Source organism: Palaemon carinicauda, chromosome 8 (assembly GCF_036898095.1).
Source record: "Palaemon carinicauda isolate YSFRI2023 chromosome 8, ASM3689809v2, whole genome shotgun sequence".
NCBI classification, from domain to species: domain Eukaryota; kingdom Metazoa; phylum Arthropoda; class Malacostraca; order Decapoda; family Palaemonidae; genus Palaemon; species Palaemon carinicauda.
Window position 1 is genome coordinate 96,967,810 of NC_090732.1, and position 24,741 is coordinate 96,992,550.

Genomic DNA, 24,741 nt, shown 5'->3' on the forward strand with positions numbered 1-24,741 from the left:
ACATTTATGGCTAACTTATTTGGACAGTGAGATCATGAATTTGTCAGTCTTGTTTTCTTGTCGATTTTGATGTCACCATTCGGCCATTGTTTGTCTTCCAAGTTCCCTGTTATTTACATTGACCTTAGATTATATATACATCGATATTGAAATATCGCTTACTTCAGGTTATACATATTTACCTCTTACTTTGAATGTCTATAAGGTGCTGAAGATTTTCGGAATGAATTGCATTATATTATGTTCTTACTCGGATAGAACATTGATATCCTGTATATTAATGTAAGTGTATTTACATATTTATATGAATCATCGATCCTAATAATTTATAAATAGACACTTAAGATTATGCTGTGAATATCTTACACTATTATATTGCATTTATTTTGTATTATAATTAATTGTTGTCCTGTGATTGACGTTTCGTTAGAAGCAAGATGAAAATAACAAAGCCTACGAGGTGCCGTTACAAAGAATGTTTCCTATAATCTTACTAAAGGCCGTCATTGTACGTCAATCTACATGTCATGATCGTGTAGTGTAAGTCAAACACCCACCTCATCAACGTTCTGAACCCGGAAGACATTGCCTGATAAAGGCAAATTATTAAAAGTTTGTTCCTGCATCTGTAGAAGAATATGAGATTGAAAGTCAAATACAGTAACACGCAAAAGTTTATTGTAAATGTCGAGCCATGCACCCTCGGAAATCTTAAAATCAAGATTAGGCAGTCAGTCGAAGATTCTTACGGAATAACTGTCAGGTAAGAAAATGCTGTAATGTCGGTTTTAATTGTCTGTCATTTAAACTCAGTAATTTGTATGTTCAAAAGAATGACAAGAGAGGATTATCAATGTACGTATACAATTTTCATTCTTAGTAGCACAGAAGTCTTTTGTTAGGCATGAGGCTACATAATTACTTATTTTGGTAAATTTACAGTTTCATCCATTATGGGGAAACTGGAATAAAAATATAGGTTTCATTGTATATTATTCCATACTAATGTAACCTAGGGAAAAATTACTGTTTCTTATAGAAAAAAATACGCTCTCTTCGAAAATGACACTCGTTCCCGTCGCAAATTAATAGTTTCAGAAATAAATATACATCTATATCCTCCAATAATGGGGGACCCCCAGTGGGAACTCGGGGTTTTGGGTGGGGAAAACATACTGGGGAATCGATATATAAACGTAAAACAAGCCTTTTCTTCTCTATACATTACCTTCTTGAAATTATAATAACAGGAGGAAAATACAAAACAGTATATCTGGATAAACTTTGGAGGCGCCGTTACAAAGATTGTGTCATTGAAAAATACAGTAACCAGTGCTGCCAACGTCCGATGTAGATCAAATGTTATTTTGTGACCTGTCATACTACTAGGCTAGGTTAGGTGGGTTTGTTAGGTTCTGTGCCCTTTTTGTACATTTTATATATTGAGTAAAACTTATATGGAGAAATTATTTAAATTATGGAAATATCTATCATTACTATCTTTAGTAATGTCAACGTGCCGTTGGTAACTCTGTGTACCATACGTCAACGTTGGTAACACTGTGTATTATTGGTAACGTTGCTAATGTTATCGTTCGTTCGTAAGAGAAGTGACACCGTGCATCTTAAAGTTATCCGAATTGGTTGATCTGTTTGTTTCCCATTGAAATGAACATCAAATTTGCTTAATTCACGTTATTTAACAATTATTTTTCGTTTCCCCAGTATGTTTTCCCCACCCAAAACCCTGAGTTCCCACTGGGGGTCCCCCATTATCGTAGGATATAGATGTATATATATTTCTGAAACTATTCATTTGCGACAGAAATGAGTGTCATTTTTGAAGAGATCATAATTTTTTCTGTTAGAAACAGTAGTTTTTTCCTAAGTTACATTAGCATGGAATAATATACAAAATTACCAAAATATATTTGTTGCATCAGAAATAGTGTAGTTCCAACGAATTTAACGTTTATTTTGACCGCAAACCATCCGATTTAGAGATTTACTATGTAATTGGAGTTAAAACAACAAGTTGTTCTAGAATGCGTCAAATGATATTTGCAATAAATGAATACTTATCCTTCCACCACCCCTCCCCCTATACTCCTACCGGGGGGGGGGGGGGGGGGCGCTCCGCCCCCCTGCGACCCCCCCTTAAGGCCACAGTGAATTTCGGGACACTACCGAACCTAATACAACCACCTAACCTAGGGCCCTGTACCCCTACCTAGGCCTAGCCCCTGCGAGGCCCCCCCCCTTACAGCCACTACCTAACACATCCATCAAACCAAATCCAAAGTGATGGTACTGCTGCATACATCGTTATACTATCACCATTATAATATACTCTATAAATTAATGAAGCTTACCTTAAACTGTTGGTTCATCAAGATGTGCTGCTGCTTTGAGGAAAACGTGAAGCCGTTGGGAAGGTTCCTATTTTGTAAAATTAAATTGTGTCTCTGGCACAAATCCACTAGGTTTTCAATATTTCCCGAATAACTTACAACAAATTCATTGTAAGTTAGGAAACAGTCAGGACAAGAAGATGGAATTTCAACTTCTTGTGCAACATGAGATGACGTGCTTGCTATTGCCTCCATTTCTAAGAACGAAATGAAATACATCTGAAAGATGATGTATTGTCGCGCTGTGATTGGCCAAACATGTATGACGTCATAGTGGATAGGCGCTGTGATTGGCCAAACGTGTAAGACTTTATAGTGGACTAGTTTGTCTGCGGATTATAGTGGTTACAGGGCTCATTTAAGCAAATACAAGACACAGTCAACAATAACAACAGACTTAGAAAAAATCTGGGAGGAAGACATGAGTAGCGTGAGTTTGATCGTCGATATATAAAGAACTAGGCATTTGCGACAGATAATATTTTACAGAAATACTACAAAAGACTTGCTTTACTCGGGAAATATATTATTATAATAGATTTCCCATAATGGATGAAACTGTAATAATACCCTTATGGTAATTGCAATCTTTCTTACACATATCAATAATGGTTTTATTATAGTTACGGACGGATTGATGGTACTTTAAACGATTCTTATGGAAATAACTGAAGGAAATTCTTATTTATCATGAAAAGACCTTTTCAAATTCGAGGTGAATGTAGTTCGTTGGGACAGGTTAAACTAAGAAAACGGAAGTCTAAGGGGGATAATGTCTGAAGAATTATAGTTACGGACGAAACAACATTTTGAATAGGAAAGAATATAGTCCATTTCTTTTATCGAGGCAGATTTGCACCGACTCGCAGCGGTGCCCTTTTAGTTCGGAAAATTTTCCTGATCGCTGATTGGTTAGAATTATCTCGTCCAACCAATCTGCGATCAGGAAACTTTTCCGAGCTAAAAGGTCACCGCTGCGAGTCGGTGCAAATCTGCATCGCTAAAAGAAATTGACTATAGTTTTTCCTGTAGTGAATAATATGCTTTCACCGAATTTTACCTTCAGTTCATCAGAAAATAAATCGAATGCCTGTTAAGCCGTCTAAGAATGGGGATATTTTTTAGAAATCCGGTTTCTGCTCCGCCGTGTGCTCGCTTCACTTGCGGAAAAAGAAAAACATCAAGCTCCTATGTACTATACCTGCCACACGCTAAGTTGGCGGTGATGCCCCGCTCCTTGCTAAGCGAAGGTGGTAATTGGATTACAGCAACTATGCGTGTGGCTATTCATTTGAGTATGTTGAAGGCGCTTGCAAGTACTAATTCAGGTTCATTTTATTGTAGAAGTTAATTATACTCTAAAGAAAATGAAAATGCATGTTAAATGATGAAAATGTTTTAGAACTTTGAGAAAAATATGACTAAAATATAACTCAAACAGTCAAAGTCAAGGATTTTACACGATTTCGAATGCACTCTGATTCATTTATCATCGATATCCCTTAAATATATAAGAAATTAGGGTATTATTTTACTGTATTACATGGCAATGTAACCTAGGAAAAAACTTTTTTTTTTTTATAGAAAAAATTACGCTCTCTTCGAAAATGACACTCGTTTCCGTCGCAAATGAATAGTTTTGGAAATATATACATATCTATATCCTACGATAATGGGGGATCCCCAGTGGGAACTCGGGGATTTGGGTGGGGAAAACATACTGGGGATACGATGTATAATCGTAAAACAAGCCTTTTCTTCTCTATACATTACCCTCTTGGATGTATAATAATCGGAGGAAAAGACAAAACAGTATAACTGGATAAATTTTGGAGGCGCCGTTGCAAAGGCTATGTCTCATGAAAAAAATACAATTACCAGTGCTACCAACGTCTGATGTAGATCAAGTGTTAGCGTAACATGCTAACATTAGCAGTGTTTTTCATTTAATTTTTCTCATTCTACTTGCCGGTTGTAGACGCTTCCGTTCGTGCGTTCGTACATAGCAGGTTTCGTCCTTCTGCGCAAAAAACCCGCCTCCCTACGCAGAAACTTTTCCTCCACCAATAGGATTTCTTCTTATCTAATCGTGAAATGTAACCATTCGTCTCTCTACCAGCTCTGCTCAAGTCTATTACCTGATTAGTTATGTAATACCCTCGTATACATATTATGTTTGACCCAATAATTATACTCGTTGTATTATCCGATACCTTATAAAATCACCTCATTTTATATTCCCATTAAATTTTATTTATCATACATTCCATTTTAACTTCCTATATTGCTTTTATTTCTTCTGTTATTACCTTGTCACACCCCGATTTCACATAAATACTTGCTTTGGACAAGTTTCCCATTCCAGTTCATTCGTGTTTACCCTCTAGATTTCATTGTTTTCCAGTTAACCAATCACGAACCCATACGTATTCAAAGTTTGCACAAGGGGGTTGTCAGTTAATATTTCCCTACCCCCCCCCCTTTATGTCTTTAAGTGGTCTATTCATACCCCTTCCACCAAATCCTTTTCCCTGGAAACCTTTGTCCTTGTAAGGTGTCCGTCATTTCAAGTGATTTATTTTTTCGTACCTAAAAGCATTTGCTAAATTCCTTGGTGATTTTTATGATTCGACATCCAATGTTGATGATTTCCTTAAAGCACACAATGTAATTAATACCTCAACGTTTACAGTGCCCCAAGTGCCGTTCCTTCCTATCTTACAGGAAAGACATTCACGTATTTTACTGTTATACCCAAACCAAGACAAGTTTCGCCGTCCGGGTCATAAAGGTAAGTCATTTAACAAAAGTCATTATATTGGGTTTGTGACCTGTTAACTTCTAGGTTAGGTTAGGTTGGTTTGTTAGGTTCTTTACCCTTTTTCTACCTTTTTATATATTGTGTAAAGTGTATATGGAACAATTCTTTAAAATACACATGATAATATTACCTTAGCATTGCTATCGTTAGCAATTCCTTTTTAACGTTGTTAACACTGTATCATTGGTAACGTTGCTAATTTTATCGTTCGTAGTACATACGTGAGGTTTGTGACCTGGGAACTCCTAGGTTGGGTTAGGTGGGTTTGTTAAGTTCTGTACCCTTTTTGTACTTTTTATATATTGTGTAAAGTGTATATGGAAAAATTATTTAAAATACGCATGGTAATATCTATCATTACTATCGATAGTAATGTCACCGTATTGTTGGTAATTCTGTGTATCATTTGTAACATGGCTAATTTCACCGTTCTCAGTAAATACGTGAGGTTTGTGACCTGGAAATCACTAGAGGTTAGGTGTTAGGTTCTGTACCCTTTTTGTACTTTTTATATATTGTGTAGCCTAATCGGTATATGGAAAAATCCTTTAAAATACACATGGTAATATTACCGTAACATTGGCAACGTTAGCAATCCCACTCAACGTTGGTAACCCTGTGTATAATTGGTAACGTTGCTAATGTAACCGTTCTCAGTACATGCGTGAGTGAAGTGACACGGAATTTAAACAAGTCATTATATTAAACATTTTAACAAAATTTATATAATAAAAGACCTTATATTTAAACATTTTAACAGAAAATAAATTTTTCCTGTAGAAAATATTGTGATTTAACCGGTTTTCACCTTCATTTCAGTCGTAATAACAGCAACCAGTTCGGCTACTTAAAGTTAGTCGAATTGGTTGTTCTTTTGGTTTACGGTTGAAATGAAGGTCAAATTCGGTTAAATCACGTTATTTACCACACGAAAACATATATTTTCTATTCGAAAGCAGAATCTGTAATACAGTAAAACTTTACCGAAATTAGTCAAAGTCATGTATATTATAAAATTCATTTAAATACGGAGATGTTATGTAGTATGGATATAGTAGTCCATGTGTCCAAATAACGTACTTAATGCTTAGATTGATTGATTGAAAGTTTTTAGGCATCCTGACATCTAAGATCATTGATGCCGATAGCATTTATTATACTGTATATGAAATATAAAAGAGAATTCTATTAAAACCATAAAAGTTAAGATGTCATTATAAAAGTTAAATAGTTTTCAGAAGACCTGCTTCTGAAATAAATCTAGAAATGCCGCTCGCATAGTAGGACACATCATGTCCAAGAATCTTGGCAAGGATGAACCTGCCATCCTCACCTCGAGCCTCAAACAGATATTTGTTCCGTAACTGGAATACAAACCACGCTATTTAATAGGGGTATTACTTTCGGCGTAGCTGAAATGACGAGCCATTGATTTTTTAACGAGGGTTAACTACCCACACCGCTAGTTAGCGGGGGTTAGGGAGGGTAGCTTGCTACTGCTCCCTGTCACACACCTGTGATTGAGCTCACTTTGCTTCCGGCTCGGATGGTGAACAGTCGTTGCTGTTCTTCATCCTTGCCAACTTTTTGCAGCCATTAACGCCATTTTGTTTTCTCTTTTTCTCTTAAGAGTGCGTGTGAAGTTGGCCTCTGCGACCATGCTCACTTGCCCTGGACTCTCCGTTCGCCCCTGTGGAACATTTATGTCGGCGGTTGAGACTAATCCTCACGCCCTTTGTCCTTCTTGCAGAGGTCAACGGTGTGATAGTGTCAACATGTGTAGAGGGCGTAGGGAGTGGTCTTCCTCCCAGTGGGAGAGGTTTTCGCGACGGCGGAAGAAGTCCAAGCGGGATATTTCTTCTTCGAAGGGAGAAAAACCCAAGGCCTCTTCTTCCGTCGCCCAAACCTCCTCCGAAGCTCCTACTCGGTCGGTCTCTTACGAGAGACCGTTGAGTAGTATCGTAGACCAAGTTATTACTGACCAACCCCGGGTCTCGAGAGATGAGGTTGCTTCCCATAGCGAAGCAGCACCACCTCTCCCCCCGGGTGAGGCCTTGTCACTAACTTACGTCTTTCAGATATGGTCCTCCTTGGGGCTCACGGGTTCGGCTTGAGTTCATCCGCATGGGTGCTTCTGTCAAGCAATCTTCGTTGCCGTCAGAGGTAGATCCCCTGACTCATGTCGACGTTATTGTGTCAGAGGTGTCTCATGCGGCGTCACCCATCTCCTCTGCCACTCCAAACTCTACAACTGTAGCTGCCGACTTAGTTTCCCCCGTTCCTGTCCATCTTCCGAGGGGGAAACTAAGTTCATCATCGGTCTCTCCTGCTAATGCTTCTCTTCCTCGGGGGAGTTCACTTACAGAGACTCCTCTTTGTAGGACTGCTGACGGTCACCTGCGGCCACAGGCCCAGGGTCGCCTATGTGCCAGCACACCACAGCGCACTTGCGCTCTCCTGCACCTATGCGCCCTGCGCACACGCACTCACAATCTCCTACGCGCCAGCGCTCTCCTGCGCACCAGCACTTACCTGCGCGCCAACTCTCTCCTACGCGCCATTATCAGTATATACCTGCACGCCAACGTTCTCCTGCACGTCAACATGTGTGCCCTACATCACTTGCGCACCAGTGCTCTCCTGTGCGCCATCTTGCGTGCCAACAGAAACCTGTGCGCCATCACTCTCCTGCGCACAAGTCTGTAAGTGAGACGACAACCACGTTGCCGCCCTCACCTGTGCGCCAGCGCTCGCCAGAACATGTGCGCTCGCCTGCGCTCCATCTTTCTCCCGCGCTCACATACAGAGATGCGCGTGCGCATGGCGGGCCAACACTCTCCAGCACGCCCGCGCTCATCATGATTCTCCTGCGCGGCGCTCACCAACTTTCTCCCGCGCGCGAGGGCCAATATTCTCCCTAGCAGAGACACGCAGAGATCAGTTTCGCGAAAGCCATCTCATCCAGCTCCAGTTTTACCCTTGTCCCTGGACGAGGTTTCATCACCTTTTCTGGTTACAGGAGGGTTCCCTTCCTTGGGTAAACCTTCCGGTAAGAGAGACCCTCACCAGTCTCGCTAACCTCGTGGGCCTCCACCTGCCCCAAAGTACCTGTTGCCCACCCGACAATGCCCAGTTCCTCTCCTGATGGGAAAGCCTGTGACGATCTTGCCCTCGAGTAGGAAGGCTAAGATACCTGTGGACTTACCTAAGCCTAGGGATGTACGCCATCCTAAGGATCTTCTTCCCAGCATATCCGGAGCCTGCTTCTCCCCATGGCTTAAAGCATTATTTAACGTAATGTTGCAAGCTGTGATGGGGGTCGTCCCGCTCTCAGTCCTTAGGCGGCACTTCCAGGATTCCCCTGTTGCTTCCTTTGATCCCAGGCTCCTCTCCCCCTGTTGATCCCTAGGGATTGCACAACCCCGCTTTTGTTGAGCCCCGGTCTCTCGGGCTGGCTGTTACGTTATGCCTCGGGCTCTCGTAACGGGGAGATTTCGGTCCCCAGTCGCATAAACCTTTGGGTTCTTGCAACACTGGTTACATGGAACCTTCGTGCTCTCGAAACCCACGTTATGAAGAAATTTTTGATTCTTATGATCATAGTTTTGACGAGTCTTTCGGCTCTCTTGACGGACAGTCTTCGGATTCTCATCACGCTGTGCCTTTGGGCTCTTATGATGTATGTTACGATGAGTCTTCGGGCTCTCATTTCCCTGCGGACCCTTTGGTTTCTCGTCGCTTGAACCCTACGGTTCCTCGCGGCGTGATTCCTGAGGGATACCACCTCCCATCAGGAATCGGTGACAGAGTTCCTTCGAGTTCTCATCACAACGGTCCCTCGGGTCGAGCAAATGGGATTCACGGTCCAAATTAGCTCCTCCCCCTGCGTCTCGTCCTCTTGCTTTTGCTCGGTCTCTTGTCTTGTTGCTTGGAAGACCAGAGTCACGTGACGAGAAAACGTCTCGTGACAGAGCAATGCTTAGCGATTGTGACAGTGCTTTTTGGTTCGTGGTAGAGACATGTAGAGATCAGTTTTGCAAAAACCATCTCATCCAGCTCCAGTTGTGCCCTTGTCCCTGGATGAGGTTCCATCACCTTCTGGTTGCAGGAGGGTTCCTTTCCTTGAGTAAACCTTCTGGTAAGAGAAACAATCACGTCTCTCCAACCTCGTGGGCCTCCGCCTTCCCCAAAGCACTTGTCGCCCACCTGACGATGCCCAGTTCCTCTCCTGATGGGAAGGCCTGTGCCAATCTTGCCCTCAGGTTGGAAGGCTAACATACCTGTGGAGGTACCTAAGCCTAGGGATGTACGCCATCCTAAGGATCATCCTCCCAGCATATCTGGAGCCTGCTACTCCCCATGGCTTAAAGCATTATTTAACGTAAGGACAGCAAGCTGTGACGGGCGTCACCCCCTGCTCTCAGTCCTTAGGCGGCACTTCCAGGATTCCCATGTTACCTCCTCTCATCTAGGCTCCTCTCCCCAAGTTTATCCCAAGGGGAACTCTTAAGGACTCGGCTCCGGCAGAGCCTTCACGTAAGGAGAAGAACATATCTCCTCGCAAGAGAGCCAGGAAAGAGAGGGCTCCAGAATGTAGGGGACTCCCCTACAGCTCAAATCCTCACAGGCAAGGCCCAAAGGGAAGAGGAAGAGAATTAGACCTTCTCCTTCCAAGGAAGACTGGAAAATTTCCTACACGGACTCGTTTCGTCTGACTCCAGCTGAGGTATTGCCAAAGGAGGCACCTCACCCTTCTCAGTGTGACGCTGTTCCTGCCCCTACGTAGTCCTATCTCTTCCGCAGGTCAGTGGAAGCCGCAAGGCCTACACTGATGGAGGAATTTCTGCTGCAGCACAGAGAGCCGAAAGATTTATTCACTATCCCGAAATTTTTGGCTTGGCCACCCTTATCTCAAGCGAAGACTCAGAGAGAACCAAGTACGCCCACGGGAATTGTCCAGTCCTCCGTCGATCTTGATGACGACCTTGACCCACTCCGGGCTCCTATGGATGAGAGCTCGGAAGTGGATGAACAAAATGATTATGAGGACGACATTTTGCCAGTTCCGCTAGCCCTAAAATGACGGAGGGGGTGCGAAAGGAGACGGAACACGCCTTCCGCCTTCTGGCAAGTTTTAACCTACAGCCGAACCATCAGTGGGCTGCCAGATCCATCGGCCGCCTCTCTTGATTGTAAGGAGACGGTCCTAGACCAGTTTTATGGCACTCAGAGACCCGTGAAGGGCAGCACAGCTTTGCCCTGGTCAAAGACATTGACGAGTTCCAAGCAGAAGGTTGTGTCCCAGGCGACTGGTTCGTCTTTCTTCCTTCGCACCAGCTCCTCCAAACTCCTCTCGCCGCCTTCTATCATACAGAGGAGGTACTAGTAAATCCTCAATGAGCCGCTACTAGTTTTGCCTCTAGATCATTCTATAGAGGCATTCTTGAAGGGCACGCCCTTCGAGAAGTTGGTTGGACAGTCTGTCTCGTTCTCGGCCTCCGAGATCCTGAACCAGGAAAATGTCGTGAGGTATGCCATGCAGGCTACATCTTGGCTTGATTTCTGGTTAGGATCTTTAGAACAATTGATCTAGTCTCAGAACTGGGCCAAACAGTTCACAAGGAAGTCTATGGAAACTTTCCTATTATCAGGCACTCGGGCCATCTAGTTCCTGTCTCATCAACTGGTGAACCTTTGGGCCAACACCATCTTGAGGAGACGGGATGCCGTAATAGGAAAATTTCATTGACAACTCACTCAGGTTGAGGTAGCAAGGCTCAGGAACGCTCCCTTTGAGGGTAGTTTATTATTCAATCCTGAGGACGTTGAGCGGGTGGCTGGGAAGTGGAGAAAGTCCAATACGGACTCTCTCACTCAGAGGGCCTTGACTCCTCAGCCACAAAGGAATCCAGCTCCTAAACTGCCGACAAAAAAGGCTAGAAACTAAACAGCAGGTCGCAGGATGTCCAACAAGCCTTTTGAGGTAGAAAGTCCTTCCGTGGAGGCAGAGGCAAGCGGGAGTCTGGGCGAGGCCGATCCTGCTTGAATGGGCAATCCTTCCATATGACCACCTGTGGGGTAATTGCCTAAACAGTCGATGGCAAAGGTGGCTTCACCCGGGGCTGAACCCCGGATGGTCGAGGTGATCCATTTGGGGTATTGTGTCCCGTTCATCCTATTATCTCTCCCTCCACTGATTCAAATGCCTCTCTCATCAGACTCCTATGTGTAAGGATACGCAAAGGAGTCAGCCCTTCGGGGTGAAGTCCAGACCATGTTGGAGAAAGGAGCTCTACAAGTGATCTGCGATGGGTCTCCAGGCTTTTACAGTTGACTCTTTCTTGTAGAAAAGGTGTCTGCAGGCTGGAGACCAGTCATCGATCTCCCCCTGAACAAGTTTGTCCAGCAAACTCCGTTCAGGATGGAGACACCCAACATGGTCAGACTCGCTATCAGACCGTAAGACTTCATGTCCACTCTAGATCTGAAGGACACATACATCCAGATCCCAATCCATCCGTCTTCCAGGAAGTTGCTAAGATTTTCCCGAGACCAGGGGTCACTAACCTGCGGCTCTGGAGCCACATGCAGCTCTTTCAAGACTTTTTTTTTTTGCGGCTCCAAGCATTAAACTAACCTTCTAATCCATTTAAAACAAAGAAATTATGTTACAATCTGAAAACAATATTTGTTCCGTAACTGGAATACAAACCATGCTATTTAATAGGGGTATTACTTTCGGCGTAGCTGAAATGATGAGTCATTAATTTTTAACGAGGGTTAATTACCAACACTGCTAGTTAGCGGGGGTAGGGAGGGTAGCTTGCTACCGCTCCCCCTCACACACCTGTGATTGAGCTCACTTTACTTTTAGGCTCAGATGGTGATCGGAAGTTGCCGCTCTCATCCTCGCTGACAATTGGCAGCCATTAGGCTTTTTGTTCTTTTCTTTTTTCTTAGACTGTGTACATGAAGTTGGCCTCTGCGACCATGCGCACCTGCCCTGGTCTTCCCGACCGCCCCTGTGGAACATTCATGTCGGCGGTCGAGACCGATCCTCACGCCCTTTGTCGTTCTTGCAGAGGCCAACGGTGTGATAGTATCAACAAGTGTAGTGAGTGTAGGGAGTGGTCTTCCTTCCAGTGGGAGAGGTTTTCGCGGCCTCGGAAGAAGAAGTCCAAGCGGGATGTTTCTGCTTCGAAGGTTGCTTCGAAGGAAGAAAAACCCAAGGCCTCTTCTTCCGTCGCCCAAACCTTGTGACTTCGGTCCTGGACCTCTCTGCAGATCGTTCGCAATCTCCTTCAGTGGATGGTCGTCCTTTTAAAGGACACGTCGACCATCCACCGGACAGACCTGCCGACCTTCCATCGCCGTTCCTGCATGGGTCTAACAAGGCTCCACTTGAGTGCACTATTGCGCGCCAACGTACAGCGCACCACGCGCCCACGCAACCTGACCAACGCTCACTAGCAGCTCGTCAGGCCCCAACACAGTGGCACACCACCCATCTTGCTCGCCCTTACGCAGGGCATCAACCTCATGCGCCTACGCGCCTACTAGACCAGAGTTCTACCACGCCCACATGCACACGCGCCAACGATCTCCTGCGCGCCAGGGCTCTCCTGCACCGACGCACCGTGCGCCCATGCGCCCACGATCTCCTACGCGCCAGTACTCACCTGCGCGCCAATGTTCTCCTGTGCAACAGCGCTCTCTCGTGCGCCAACATGTGCGCTCTACATCACGCTCTCCAGAGCGCCATTTGTGCGTCAGCCAACGTGCCAGTCAAAACATGCGCGCCATCACTATCCTGCTTGCGAGTTCGTAGGTGAGGCAACAACCCTGTTGCCCTCACCTGTGCGCCATCATTTACCGCCAGCGCTCACCAGCCCCGCGCTCACCTGCGCGCCATCGCTCACCAGGCCCGTGCTCACCTGCGTGCTCTTACAGAGATATGCGCGCCTATCATGATTCTACTACACGCCCGCGCGCTAGGAGACATTCTCCTGCGTGCGCGCGCCCTAATTCTTCGACAGACACGTGCGAATATTCTCCCCCGTGCGCGCCAACAGTCTCCTGCGCGCCCGCCAACGGACTCCCGCGCGCCCGCCAACGGTCTCCCGCGCGCGCCAACAGTCTCCCGCGTGCGAGCTTACGCACTCACAGAGATATGCGCACGCTCCCTCTCTCTCCTAAAGACGCGTGCCAACATTCTCCCGCTCTCCCACGCCTATCATGATTCTACTGTGCGTGCCTAATTCTTTGACAGACGCGCACGAAAACTCTCCTACGCGCCCGCTCGCACATCGTGATTCTCCTGCGCGCTCGCGCACGAATGTTCTCCTGCGCGCGAGCACCAATATTCTCCCTCTCGCGAGCAGCATTACTAGCCCTCGCGCGAGCGCCAATATTCTCCCGTGCGCGAGCTTGTGCACCAAAGGGAACAACGTCCGGCAAGGTCGCCATCGCCTCATTCCCCTCCCTGCAAGCGCATACCACCACGCATTGTGGGAGAAGGGAAACATGCAGAGGGGTTCAGGATCCCAAAGCTATTTCCTAAGGCAAACCCACCCATTCCAGTAACTCCTCCCAGGGATCCTTTGGTCCCTTCATGTCTGACAGTGCGTCTGTCAGCCAACAGCCCTGATCAGAGCCGTAACCCAGGCTTTCAAGCCTGTCCTCTCTAATCTAGGACATGGAACCATGGCTTCCTCTATCCCTTTGAAGAGGAAAAGAGGAGTTCTGGATGCGGTCACTCCCCCGAGGGCAAAACTGACTCCACTCAGACCATCAAGGCAAGTTCCTCCTATTTCTCGGACTAACTCTCCATCCCTTTCGGACGAAGGTCTCCCGTCACCAAGGGAACCACGTGAAGAGAGATTTTCCCCCATCGCACCAATGGAGGAAACCTCTCTTCACACCGAGAGTTCCTCACAGTCCGGGAATAGAAGAGACATGCAACACTCATCAATGTTGGAGTCTTACATCCTTCCCCGGAAGGAATCTAAAGACTTCAAAACATTGCCAAAGTCCTCCACTAGGGCTAGGATGGAGCCAGCCAGCCACTCGGGGATTGTCCGCGACTCTCCCTAAGAAGAGCGTTTGGGGATAGAAGGAAACTTCGCTGCAAATCCTACACCAGGAGTCAGAACACGCATTTTGGCAGGTTCTGAATCTAATGAGGGTTCTCAACGGGTTTTCCGACCCGGAGATCCTCTCTCGAGAGGGCAAAGACACGGTCCTAGACCGCGTCTTTGGTACTCAAAAACCCTGTAAGACCAGTGCAGCCCTGCCATGGTCTCAAGGGGTAAAGAGTACCAGGGACAAGACCGCCCAGCAGCTCTCCGAGATGTCCTCCTCCAACCGTTCCGGTACCATGAACAAGCTCCTCCCACCTCATGTACAGCAGAGGAGGTCCTTCGAGATCCTGGAGGAGCTTTGTTCAGCTCTTCTGCTTCACCACTCGCTGGAAGAGCTAACCAAGGGAGTCCCTCCTGAGAGACTCTCCAACCGGCAGGTCTTGTTCTCGGCAACCGAGATCCTCAACCAGGAGAAGGTCGCGAAGTGTGCTATGCAAGCTACTTCGTGGATTGATATTTGGTTGGGGACCTTAGGTATCCTGATATGATCTGAGGATTTCTCCAAGGAACGTACAGTACCAGGAAAGCTATGGAAACCTTCCTTCTGTCAGGTACTCACACGATCGAGTTTCTTGCCCACCAAGTCTCGAACTTGAGGGCAAATACCATCTCGAAACGTCGGGATGCAATAGCTGAGAGATTCTACCTGAAGGTCCCTAGTGCCGAGATCAATAAGCTCAGACATTCCTCTATAGAGGGGTCTGTTCTGTTCGAGCCTAAGGATGTAGAACATGCTGCTGAGAGGTGGAGGAAGTCCCATCAAGACTCCCTCCTCCATAGGGCTTTAACATCTAAGCCCTATAAACTTCCAGCACCACAGCAGTCCCATCCAACCAAGACCACTATGACGACAACTGCAGCGAAGACAATGGTGTCTAAGCCCTCAGGAAAGGCAAAAAGTCCTCCAGGGGAGGTAAAAATCTTAGAAGGAGCAGGCGAGGCCACAAACGCTAGGATTGGCAGTCCCCCTGCATTTCCACCAGTGGGGGGATGCCTACAGAGTTGCGCAAACAGGTGGAAGCAACTCGGGGCCGATTCCTGGACAATCTCCGTGATCAGTCTAGGATATCACGTCCTGTTTATAACATCTCTACCTCCCCTGACCAGGAATCCAGTGTCATTGAACTCCCTTGCCATGGGATCGGCAAGGGGCCAAGCCCTTCAGGCAGAAGTCCAGACCCTGTTGAAGAAGGGCGCTCTCCAAGAGGTCCTCGACGGATCCCCAGGTTTCTTCAGTCGACTCTTTCTTGTAAAGAAGGCGTCTAGAGGCTGGAGACCAGTCATCGACCTCTCAGCTCTGAACAAGTTTGTCAAACAAACTCCCTTCAGTATGGAGACGGCAGACACGGTCAGACTAGCAGTAAGACTGCAAGACTTCATGTGCACACTGGACCTAAAGGACGCGTACTTCCAGATCCCAGTCCATCCGTCTTCAAGGAAGTACTTAAGATTCAGGTGGACAACAGAATATACCAGTTCAAGGTGCTGTGCTTCGGTCTTTCCACAGCACCACAAGTCTTCACCAGAGTGTTCACCCTAGTATCATCTTGGGCACGCAGGATTGGCATCCGTCTCCTCCGTTATCTGGACGACTGGCTAATCCTAGCAGACTCGGTGTCAACCCTTCTTCAACACCGAGACAAACTTCTGAGACTTTGCCAGGATATGGGGATCATGGTAAATCTCGAGAAGTCCTCTCTGCTTCCCACTCAAAGACTGGTATACTCAGGCATGATCATAGACACCATTCTCCACAAAGCCTTCCCATCAGACGACAGGATAGCAAGGTAGAGAAAGGTTGCAAGACCTTTTCTCAGACGAGAAGAACTTCCAGCCCAATCATGGCTAGGTCTCCTCGGTCACCTTTTATCACTGGCCCGTCTAGTTCCCAACAGTCGCCTCAGGATGAGATCCCTCCAGTGGCGACTCAAGTCCCGGTGGAATCAAGCATACGACTCCACAGACATCCAGATCCCCATGGGACCTGCGGAACTTACAGACCTCCAGTGGTGCGTGACAGACGAGAATCTACGAAAGGGAGTGGATCTTCTCGTCCTCCCCCCGAATTTGATGCTGTTTTCAGACGCTTCAAAAAAAAGGGTTGGGGGCCCATGTGCTGCTCCACACAACCTCAGGTCTCTGGTCAGAGTCAGAAAAGTACCTCCACATAAATCTGCTAGAGATGAAGGCCGTCTTTCTTGCCCTTCAACAGTTCCAACAGTACCTGGCAAGTCACTCTGTGGTGGTAATGAGCGACAACACCACAGTACTGGCCTACATCAACAAACAAGGAGGTACTTTTTCGCAGCAACTATCCCATCTAGCAGTAGAGATACTGAGATGGGTCGAAATCCACTCAATACCACTATCGGCACGCTTCATTCCAGGCAAATGGAATATGCTCGTTGACAACCTGAGCAGAGCGTCTCAGATAGTGAGTACCGAGTGGTCTTTGGATCATCTAGTAGCCAACAAAGTCCTAACTTTGTGGGGTTCTCCGACTGTGGACCTCTTCGCAACGGCCCTGAACTTCAGGCTCCCGCTGTACTGTTCCCCAGTTCCAGACCCCAAGGCTCTCTGATAAGATGCTTTCCAACAACAGTGGGACAACATCGACATTTACGCCTTTCCCCCGTTCTGTCTAATGAGGAGGGTACTCAATAAGACCAGAACATCGATCAATCTTTCAATGACCCCTCATAGCTCCGCTATGGCATCATGCAGAATGGTTCCCAAAACTTCTGTAACTCCTAACGGAGCCACAAGGGAACTCCCTCCACGACACAATCTACTCAAGCAACCACATGCTAACATCTTCCACAAAGCCGTAGCTTCGCTACGACTTCACGCTTGGAGACTATCCAGCATCTCTATGAGAGAGGATTTTTGCAACAAGTTGCGATTAGGATGTCTGGACATCTGCAGAAATCAGCAGCAGTCTACCAGGCAAAGTGGAAAGTCTTCTGTGGTTGGTGTCACGGAAGGGGTATCTCTCCACTGGATGCCACTATTCCAGCAATAGCGGAGTTCCTAGTGTATTTGCGTGAAGAAATGCTCCTATCAGTCTCGGCAGTGAAAGGCTATCGTTCAGTCTAAGCCTCACCTTCAGACTGAAAGGAATGGACGTTTCTTCATCGCTAGAACTTTCTCTACTAAAACGGAGTTATGAACTTACCTGCCCCTAGGCCGAAGTGAGACCTCCCCCATGGAACATGGTTCGAGTTCTCAGGTCTCTTAAGAGCCTTCCCTATGAACCATTATGCCAGGCAACAGATCGCCACCTGACTTGGAAGACTGTGTTCCTGCTAGCTTTGGCCTCGGCCAACCGAGTCAGTGAACTTCATGGTCTCTCATATGACATCGCCCATTCAAGGGGATGGGGAGAGATAACGTTCAGCTTCGTCCCTGAGTTTTTTGCTAAGACTCAGAACCCGGAAGTAACGGATCCTCGATTCGACTCCTTCCGGATTTCTAGTCTCCATACTGTAACAGATGACCCAGACCATCTCTTACTATGCCCAGTAAGGAGCTTGAGGCTGTACCTCAAGAGAACAACCACAGCCCGTCCTCGTGTGCCAGCACTATTCGTCAGCACCGGAAGGACTAAGAGGAGGGTCATCAAGAACACCATCTCAGCATGGATTCACAGGGTCATTGACCTTGCACTGAATCCAGACCCTCCTCCATCACGTTGCCCCAGAGCACATGATGTCGGGCATAGCTACGTCCCTGGCCTTCAAAAGAAATTATTCAGAGACGCAGGTTCTTCAAGCTGGGGTGTGGAAACGTCAGAACACGTTCACATCCCACTACCTGCAAGATGTGACCCACAGTACACTATACATTTTCTATCGGTCCTGTGGTGGCTGCACAACAGCTGGTTTAAAACCTCAAGCTCCTTATTGGACAAGTAGCAGAAGGTTGAGGGCATTGTTACCCGGTTTTAGTCTGTATGAAAGAAAAGGTTTGACTGGCCCTTATTCTTTTCTTCATCATCCTCTCTCTTGGGCAAAGCAGCATCCTGGGTTCTCTGCATAGCTGACCTCAAACCACTGCGGGTAAACCATGCTCCCTTGTGTACCTAGTATTAAGATTAATACTGTTACGTCCCCATACCCTGACGAGGTAGTATTGGGAAAGTCCTAGTGCACAGTTTTCCATCAAAAGAACTTCAGAACAACTTTCTAGGATGAATCACACTTGCACATACCTTCACACACAGCTTGCGTATGCCGCAGACCTTGAGTAGCAAGGTTTCAGCGAGGTGCAGGGGCTCCTTATTTCTTGAATGCTAACACACTTAGATAAGGAGCCCCCGGGCAAAGCCAAAAAGCCAGACTGGCTGGGACGTCCACCCTTCCTAATGGGTGAGTCACCCCTATTAAATATCGTGGTTTGTATTCCAGTTACAGAACAAATGACAAATTCGTAGATAATTTGTATTTTTCCTAACTATACAAACCTTAGCTATTTAACCTAACTTGCCCGCCAGCCCTATCCCCCTTGAAGTCCTACCTCCAAGCAAAGTGAGCTCAATCACAGGTGTGTGAGGGGGAGCAGTAGCAAGCTACCCTCCCTACCCCCACTAACTAGCAGTGTGGGTAGTTAACCCTCGTTAAAGTTTATTGGCTCATCATTTCAGCTACGCCGAAAGTAATACCCCTGTTAAATAGCTAAAGTTTGTATAGTTAGGAAAATACAAATCATCTACGAATTTGTCATTTGTTCCATAACCGAAATACAAACAACGCTATTTAATTAGGGTTATTCTTTGGCGTAGCTGAAATGACGAGCTATTAGAATTTTAACGAGGGTTTACTACCCCCTCGCTAGTTAGCGGGGGTTAGGGAGGGGTAGCTTGCTACACCCCCCCCCCCCCTCACACACACCTGTGAATACTTCACTTTGCTTTTGGCTCGGGTGGTGAACAGACGTGTCTGCTCTCACCCTTGCATGACTGCCATTAATCTGTTTTTGCTTTTTCTTTTCTACAGAGTGAGTGAAGTTGGCCTCTATTAATCATGCGTATGTGTCCTGGATTACCTGACCGCCCTTGTGGGACATTTATGTCAGCGGTGGACACAGATCCTCACACCTTGTGTCCTCATTGTAAGGGCCAACGGCGTGATAGTGGTAACGTATGTAGTGAGTGTAGGGAGTGGTCTACCTCCCAGTGGGAGAGGTTTTCTCGGCGCCGGAAGAAAAAGTCCAAACAGGATATTTCTCCTTCAAAGGCTTCTTTGAAGAGAGGAAATTCCAAGGACTCTTCTTCCGTAGCCCAAACCTCCTCCGAAGCTCCCACTCGATTGGTCTCTTCCGAGAGGCCGTCGAGTGGTAGCGTAGACCGTAGTTCTGTTGACCGATCCCGGGGTGCGGAAGAGGTAGTTGCCTCCCATAGCGAGGCAGCTCCCCCTCCTCCCCCGGAGGAGGATATTGATGTTTCTGTAAATAATAATGATTTGTTACAGCTTTGGGCTTCCTTGGGGCTGCAGGATTCGCCCTCCAGGGAAACCCTGTTTGACTTGATCAAATTAGGAGCAGCTGTCAAGCAATCGCCGTCGATAGCAGAGATAGATCCTCTGTCTATTGTCGACGTTGTTGTGACTGAGGCCTCTGATGTGTCTGCTCAAACAACTGCTCCAGTTGCTGCGGTAGCTGAAGGCTTACATTCCCCCTCCGAACATCCTTCGAGGGAGGAACTAAGTCCTACGGTCTCTCCTGCCGGTGATTCTCTCCCTTGGGGGAGTTCAATTACAGAGACTCCTCTGCGGAGGGCTGCTGATGGTCAGCTTGCTGATCCCACGGCCCCTCGAGGGCGTGTAAGGCGGAAGGCTCGTCCTCCTCTTTGCCATAAAGGTCTTCCTTTTCCTCACAAGGGAGTTAGGAGGATTCTCTTCGGCTCGTCATCTCCGCAGTCCTCCACTGAGGATAGGAGGATGCTTTTCGGCTCGTCATCTCTGCAGTCCTCCGCTGAGGAAACTTGGCGTTCACCGATCCTGCCAGCTACCACCTTAGACTTCTCCGGAGATCGTTCGCGATCTCCTTCGGAGGAAGGTCGTCCTTCGGGACACTCCGACCTGTCACCCTCCAAACCTGCTGACCTGCCGTCACCCTTCAAGGCTGCTGATGCTCTCTGGGCGCCTTCACATCCTGTCATTGTACAAGCACCGGTCCCTTCGGGGCACAAGGGACTTGAGCGTAAAACTGCGCCTCAGTCCCTTAAGCTCCAGGTATCCCCTGTGCGCCATCGGCCTGTTGCTGCTGATCCTGACTTAGTGCCCCAGTGCTCACCTGCGCGCACCTGATGTTCCTGTATCTACGCGCCAGGGTCCCCCCGCGCGCCCATGATCACCTTTGTGCCAGCGCCCATCTGCAGTCCCTGCTATAGTGCGCCTGCACTCACCTGCGCGCAAGCACTATTCGGTTCCTGATACAGCGCTCAAGCGCTCTCCTACTAAGCGCACAGTTCCAGTTGTTCCTGATGCAGCGCACAAGCGCTCACCGGCACGCCAGCGCACTTCTACGCACCAGCGCACAGCCCAGGAGGAACCTAAGATAGTGCACAGGCGCTCACAGGTACTCCTGCGCTCTCCAACTAAACTGCGCTCTCCTGTTCGCGTGCTTCCTGATGTGCGCCATGCGCGCCCAACTCAGCAGCGCACTCCTGTGCGCCGGCAACCTGATGCGTGCCATGCGCGCCCACGAGCTCCTGTGCGCCCGTATCCTGATGCGCGCCCACGATCTCCTGCGCAGCACACTCCCGTGTGCCCGTATCCTGATGCGCCCCCTCGATCTCCTGCGCAGCGCACTCTCGTGTGCCCGCAACCTGATGCGCGCCATGCGCGCCCACGATCTCTTACGCAGTGCAATTCTGAGCGCCTGTATCCTGATGCGCGCCCACGATCTCCTCGGAACGCAGATGCTGTTTCTCCTGCTCAGCAGCGTGCATGCTCGCCATTACGCGCTCACGAGGTTGCGCAAACGCGCCCTAGCCCCCTGCTTCCAGACACGCGCTCCACGGCCACGCGGTAGAAATAGTTCTCCTGCGCGCGCGCTCCACAGTTTTGCCCTCACGGGGTCTTCAGCAGATTCCTGCGCGCGATCAATTGATTGCTCGCATGCAAGCGCTCGTCCAGCCTTTTACCCCGCCCCATGTTCCAGCTCCTGCGTGCCACACGCCCTCGCCTTCACCTCTGCGTGCCCACGCCCACACGCTCTCGCCATCACCCTCGTGCGCCCGAGGATCCTCCCGCGCACGACCCAGGGCAGGTCTCATCGCGTGACCACCAGCGTGAGTTGCGCCACGATCGCCAGCGTGATTCCACACGGGATGACACTGGGCTTCAGGCAGCCAGGTCATCATCTTCTCGTTCCCCTCCCCGCAAGCGCAGAACCGCGCACTCGCCGGAGGAGGGGAGGTTTCCGGACAGGTCTAAGGATTCTCTTCTTTCAGCATCTTCACAGGCGAACCCTCGTTTGTCGACTCCTCCTAGGGATCAAACGATCTCCTTCCCTCCAGAGGGAGTGTCTGACAGCGCGACTGTCAGCCAGCAGCCCTGGTTTGGGACCGTAGTTAGAGCACTTGTACAGGCTTTCAAGCCTATGTTCTCTGAACTAGGTCACAAAGCAGTGGCAGCTTCCTCTCCCCTGAAAAGGAAGAAAGGAGTCCCCTCCGTGGTGACTTCTCCTAGGGCTAAGCTGTCTCCTCGGAAGTCCTTGCGTAAGGCTTCCTCTCCCCCTCAGACTTTCTCTCCCTCCCTTGCGGATCAGGAGTTCCTGTCCTCAGGGGAGTCGGACGATCTGGGTCGTTCCCCCATCGCACCAATGGGGGAAACCCCGCCTCTCCCTGAGAAGTCTTCTCGCACAGGGGTAGAGAAGAGCCTGCATACATCGTTACTGGAGTCCTGTATCCCTCCCAGGAGGGAGCCGAAGGACTCGAAGACTTTACCTAAATCTTCAGCAAGGATTAGACAGGAGCCAGCTAGACCTTCGGAGAATGTCCACGTATCCCCCCAGGAAGAGCCTCTGGGGTCAGGAGACTTTGCTGCTAGCCCTTCGGGAGGAGAGCTTCAAGAGTCAGAACATGCGTTCTGGCAAGTTCTGACCCTCATGAGAAATCTCAACGGGTTTCCGGACCCGGAGATTCCTCCTCTTCAGGGTAAGGACACGATCTTGGACCGAGTCTATGGTACCCAGAAACTTTCTAGGGCCAGTGCGGCTTTGCCCTGGTCACAGGGGATGAAGAGTGCCAGAGACAAGGTCGAGGCCCAGCTCTCTGAGCTTGCCTCCTCCAGCAGATCCAGTGCCGGTAACAAGCTCCTCCCTCCTCCTTGAGTACACCAGAGGAGGTACTTTGAGATCTTAGAGGAGACTTGTTTAGCTCTCCCTATGCACCATTTTGTGGAAGAGCTCACCGGGGGAGTCCCTCTAGATAGACTCTCCAACCGGCATGCCTCGTATTCAGCAACAGAGATCCTAAGCCAGGAGAAGATTGCGAAGTCTGCCATGCAGGCAACCTCATGGCTGGACATCTGGCTGGGGTTTCTGGGAATCCTGGTGCGTTCCAAGGACTTATCCAAGGAAAGCACCAGGAAGGCACTGGAGACCTTCTTGCTCTCAGGCACGCGGACCATCGAGTTTCTAGCCCACCAAGTCTCGAGCTTTTGGGCTAATACGATCCTGAAACGACGGGACGCAGTGTCTGAGAGATTTCATCAAAAGGTCCCCAGTTCCGACGTTAGCAGGCTCAGACATTCTTCCGTTCTCGGTAAGAATTTGTTTGAGCCTAAGGATGTGGAGCAAGCCACTGAGAGGTGGAGGAAATCCAACCAGGATTCCCTCCTCCATAGGGTCCTGACATCGAGGCCCTACAAACCTCCAGCGACCCAACAGCCCCGTCCTGCTAAGAATACAAACAAGACGACAGCAGCAAAGCCAAAGGTGTCTAAGCCCTTTCCCGTCAAGGACAGGAAGGGCAAGAAGTCCTACAGGGGAGGTAAAAATCCTAGAGGGAGCGGCCGAGGCCGTAAACGCTAGGATTGGCAGTCCCCCTGCACGTCCACCGGTGGGGGGATGCCTTCAAAGTTGCGTGACAAGGTGGCAGTAACTCGGGGCAGATTCCTGGACCATCTCCGTGATCGGTCAGGGATATCACGTCCCGTTCACAACATCTCTACCTCCCCTGACAGCGAACCCAGTGTCATTGAACTCCCTTACCATGGGATCGGTAAGAGGACAAGCCCTTCTGGCAGAAGTCGAGACCATGTTGAAGAAGGACGCTCTCCAAGAGGTGGTAGACGGGTCCCCAGGCTTTTACAGTCGACTCTTTCTTGTAAAGAAGGCGTCTGGAGGCTGGAGACCAGTCATCGACCTCTCGACACTGAACGGGTTTGTCAAACAGACGCCGTTCAGCATGGAGACGGCAGACACGGTCAGACTCGCAGTGAGACCACAAGACTTCATGTGTACACTGGATCTAAAGGACGCTTACTTCCAGATCCCAGTCCACCCGTCTTCAAGGAAGTACTTAAGATTCTGCTTAGACAACAAGATCTACCAGTTCAAGGTGCTGTGCTTTGGTCTCTCCACAACCCCTCAAGTGTTCACCAGTGTGTTCACCCTGATATCATCTTGGACTCACAGGATCGGTATCCGCCTCCTCCGTTACTTGGATGACTGGCTGATCCTAGCAGACTTGGAGGCAACCCTTCTTCGCCACCGAAACTTCTCGGACTTTGCCAGGATCTAGGGATCATGGTAAATCTTGAGAAGTCCTCTCTGCTGCCCACACAGAAACTGGTTTATCTAGGCATGGTCATAGAAACCAATCTTCACAAAGCCTTCCCATCAGACGACAGGATAGCAAGGCTGAGGAAGGTCGCAAGGCATTTCCTCAAACGAGAAGAACTTCAAGCCCAAGCGTGGTTACGTCTCCTCGGCCATCTCTCATCCCTGGCCCGTCTAGTTCCCAATGGTCGCCTCAGAATGAGATATCTTTAGTGGCGACTCAAGTCTCGGTGGAATCAAGGTCACGATTCCCTAAACACTCGGATCCCCATGGGTCCTGCGGAACAGACGGACCTCCAGTGGTGGGTGGCAGACGAGAACCTACGAAAGGGAGTGGATCTTCTCGTCCTTCCCCTGGATTTGATGTTGTTTTCGGACGCATCAAAGAAAGGGTTGGGGGCCCACGTTCTGAACCACGGGACCTCAGGCCTGTGGTCAGAGTCAGAAAAGTGCCTCCATATAAATCTGCTAAAAATGAAGGCCGTATTCCTGGCCCTTCAGAAGTTCCATCAAGTCCTGGCGGGTCACTCTGTGGTGGTGATGAGCGACAGCACCACAGTAGTGGCTTACATCAACAAGCAGG

General features: G+C 48.5%; 1 protein-coding gene across 1 annotated transcript in view; it reads left to right on the forward strand.

The window, feature by feature from the left end:
- Positions 1-494: 494 nt before the first annotated feature.
- Positions 495-24,741, forward strand: part of LOC137645811 (F-box only protein 7-like) — a 67,380-nt gene continuing 43,133 nt past the window's right edge. Inside the window, exon 1 of the mRNA XM_068378766.1 lies at positions 495-763. Coding sequence (XP_068234867.1) covers positions 639-763 — 125 coding nt within the window. The 5' untranslated portion in view covers positions 495-638. The remainder of the gene's footprint in view (positions 764-24,741) is intronic.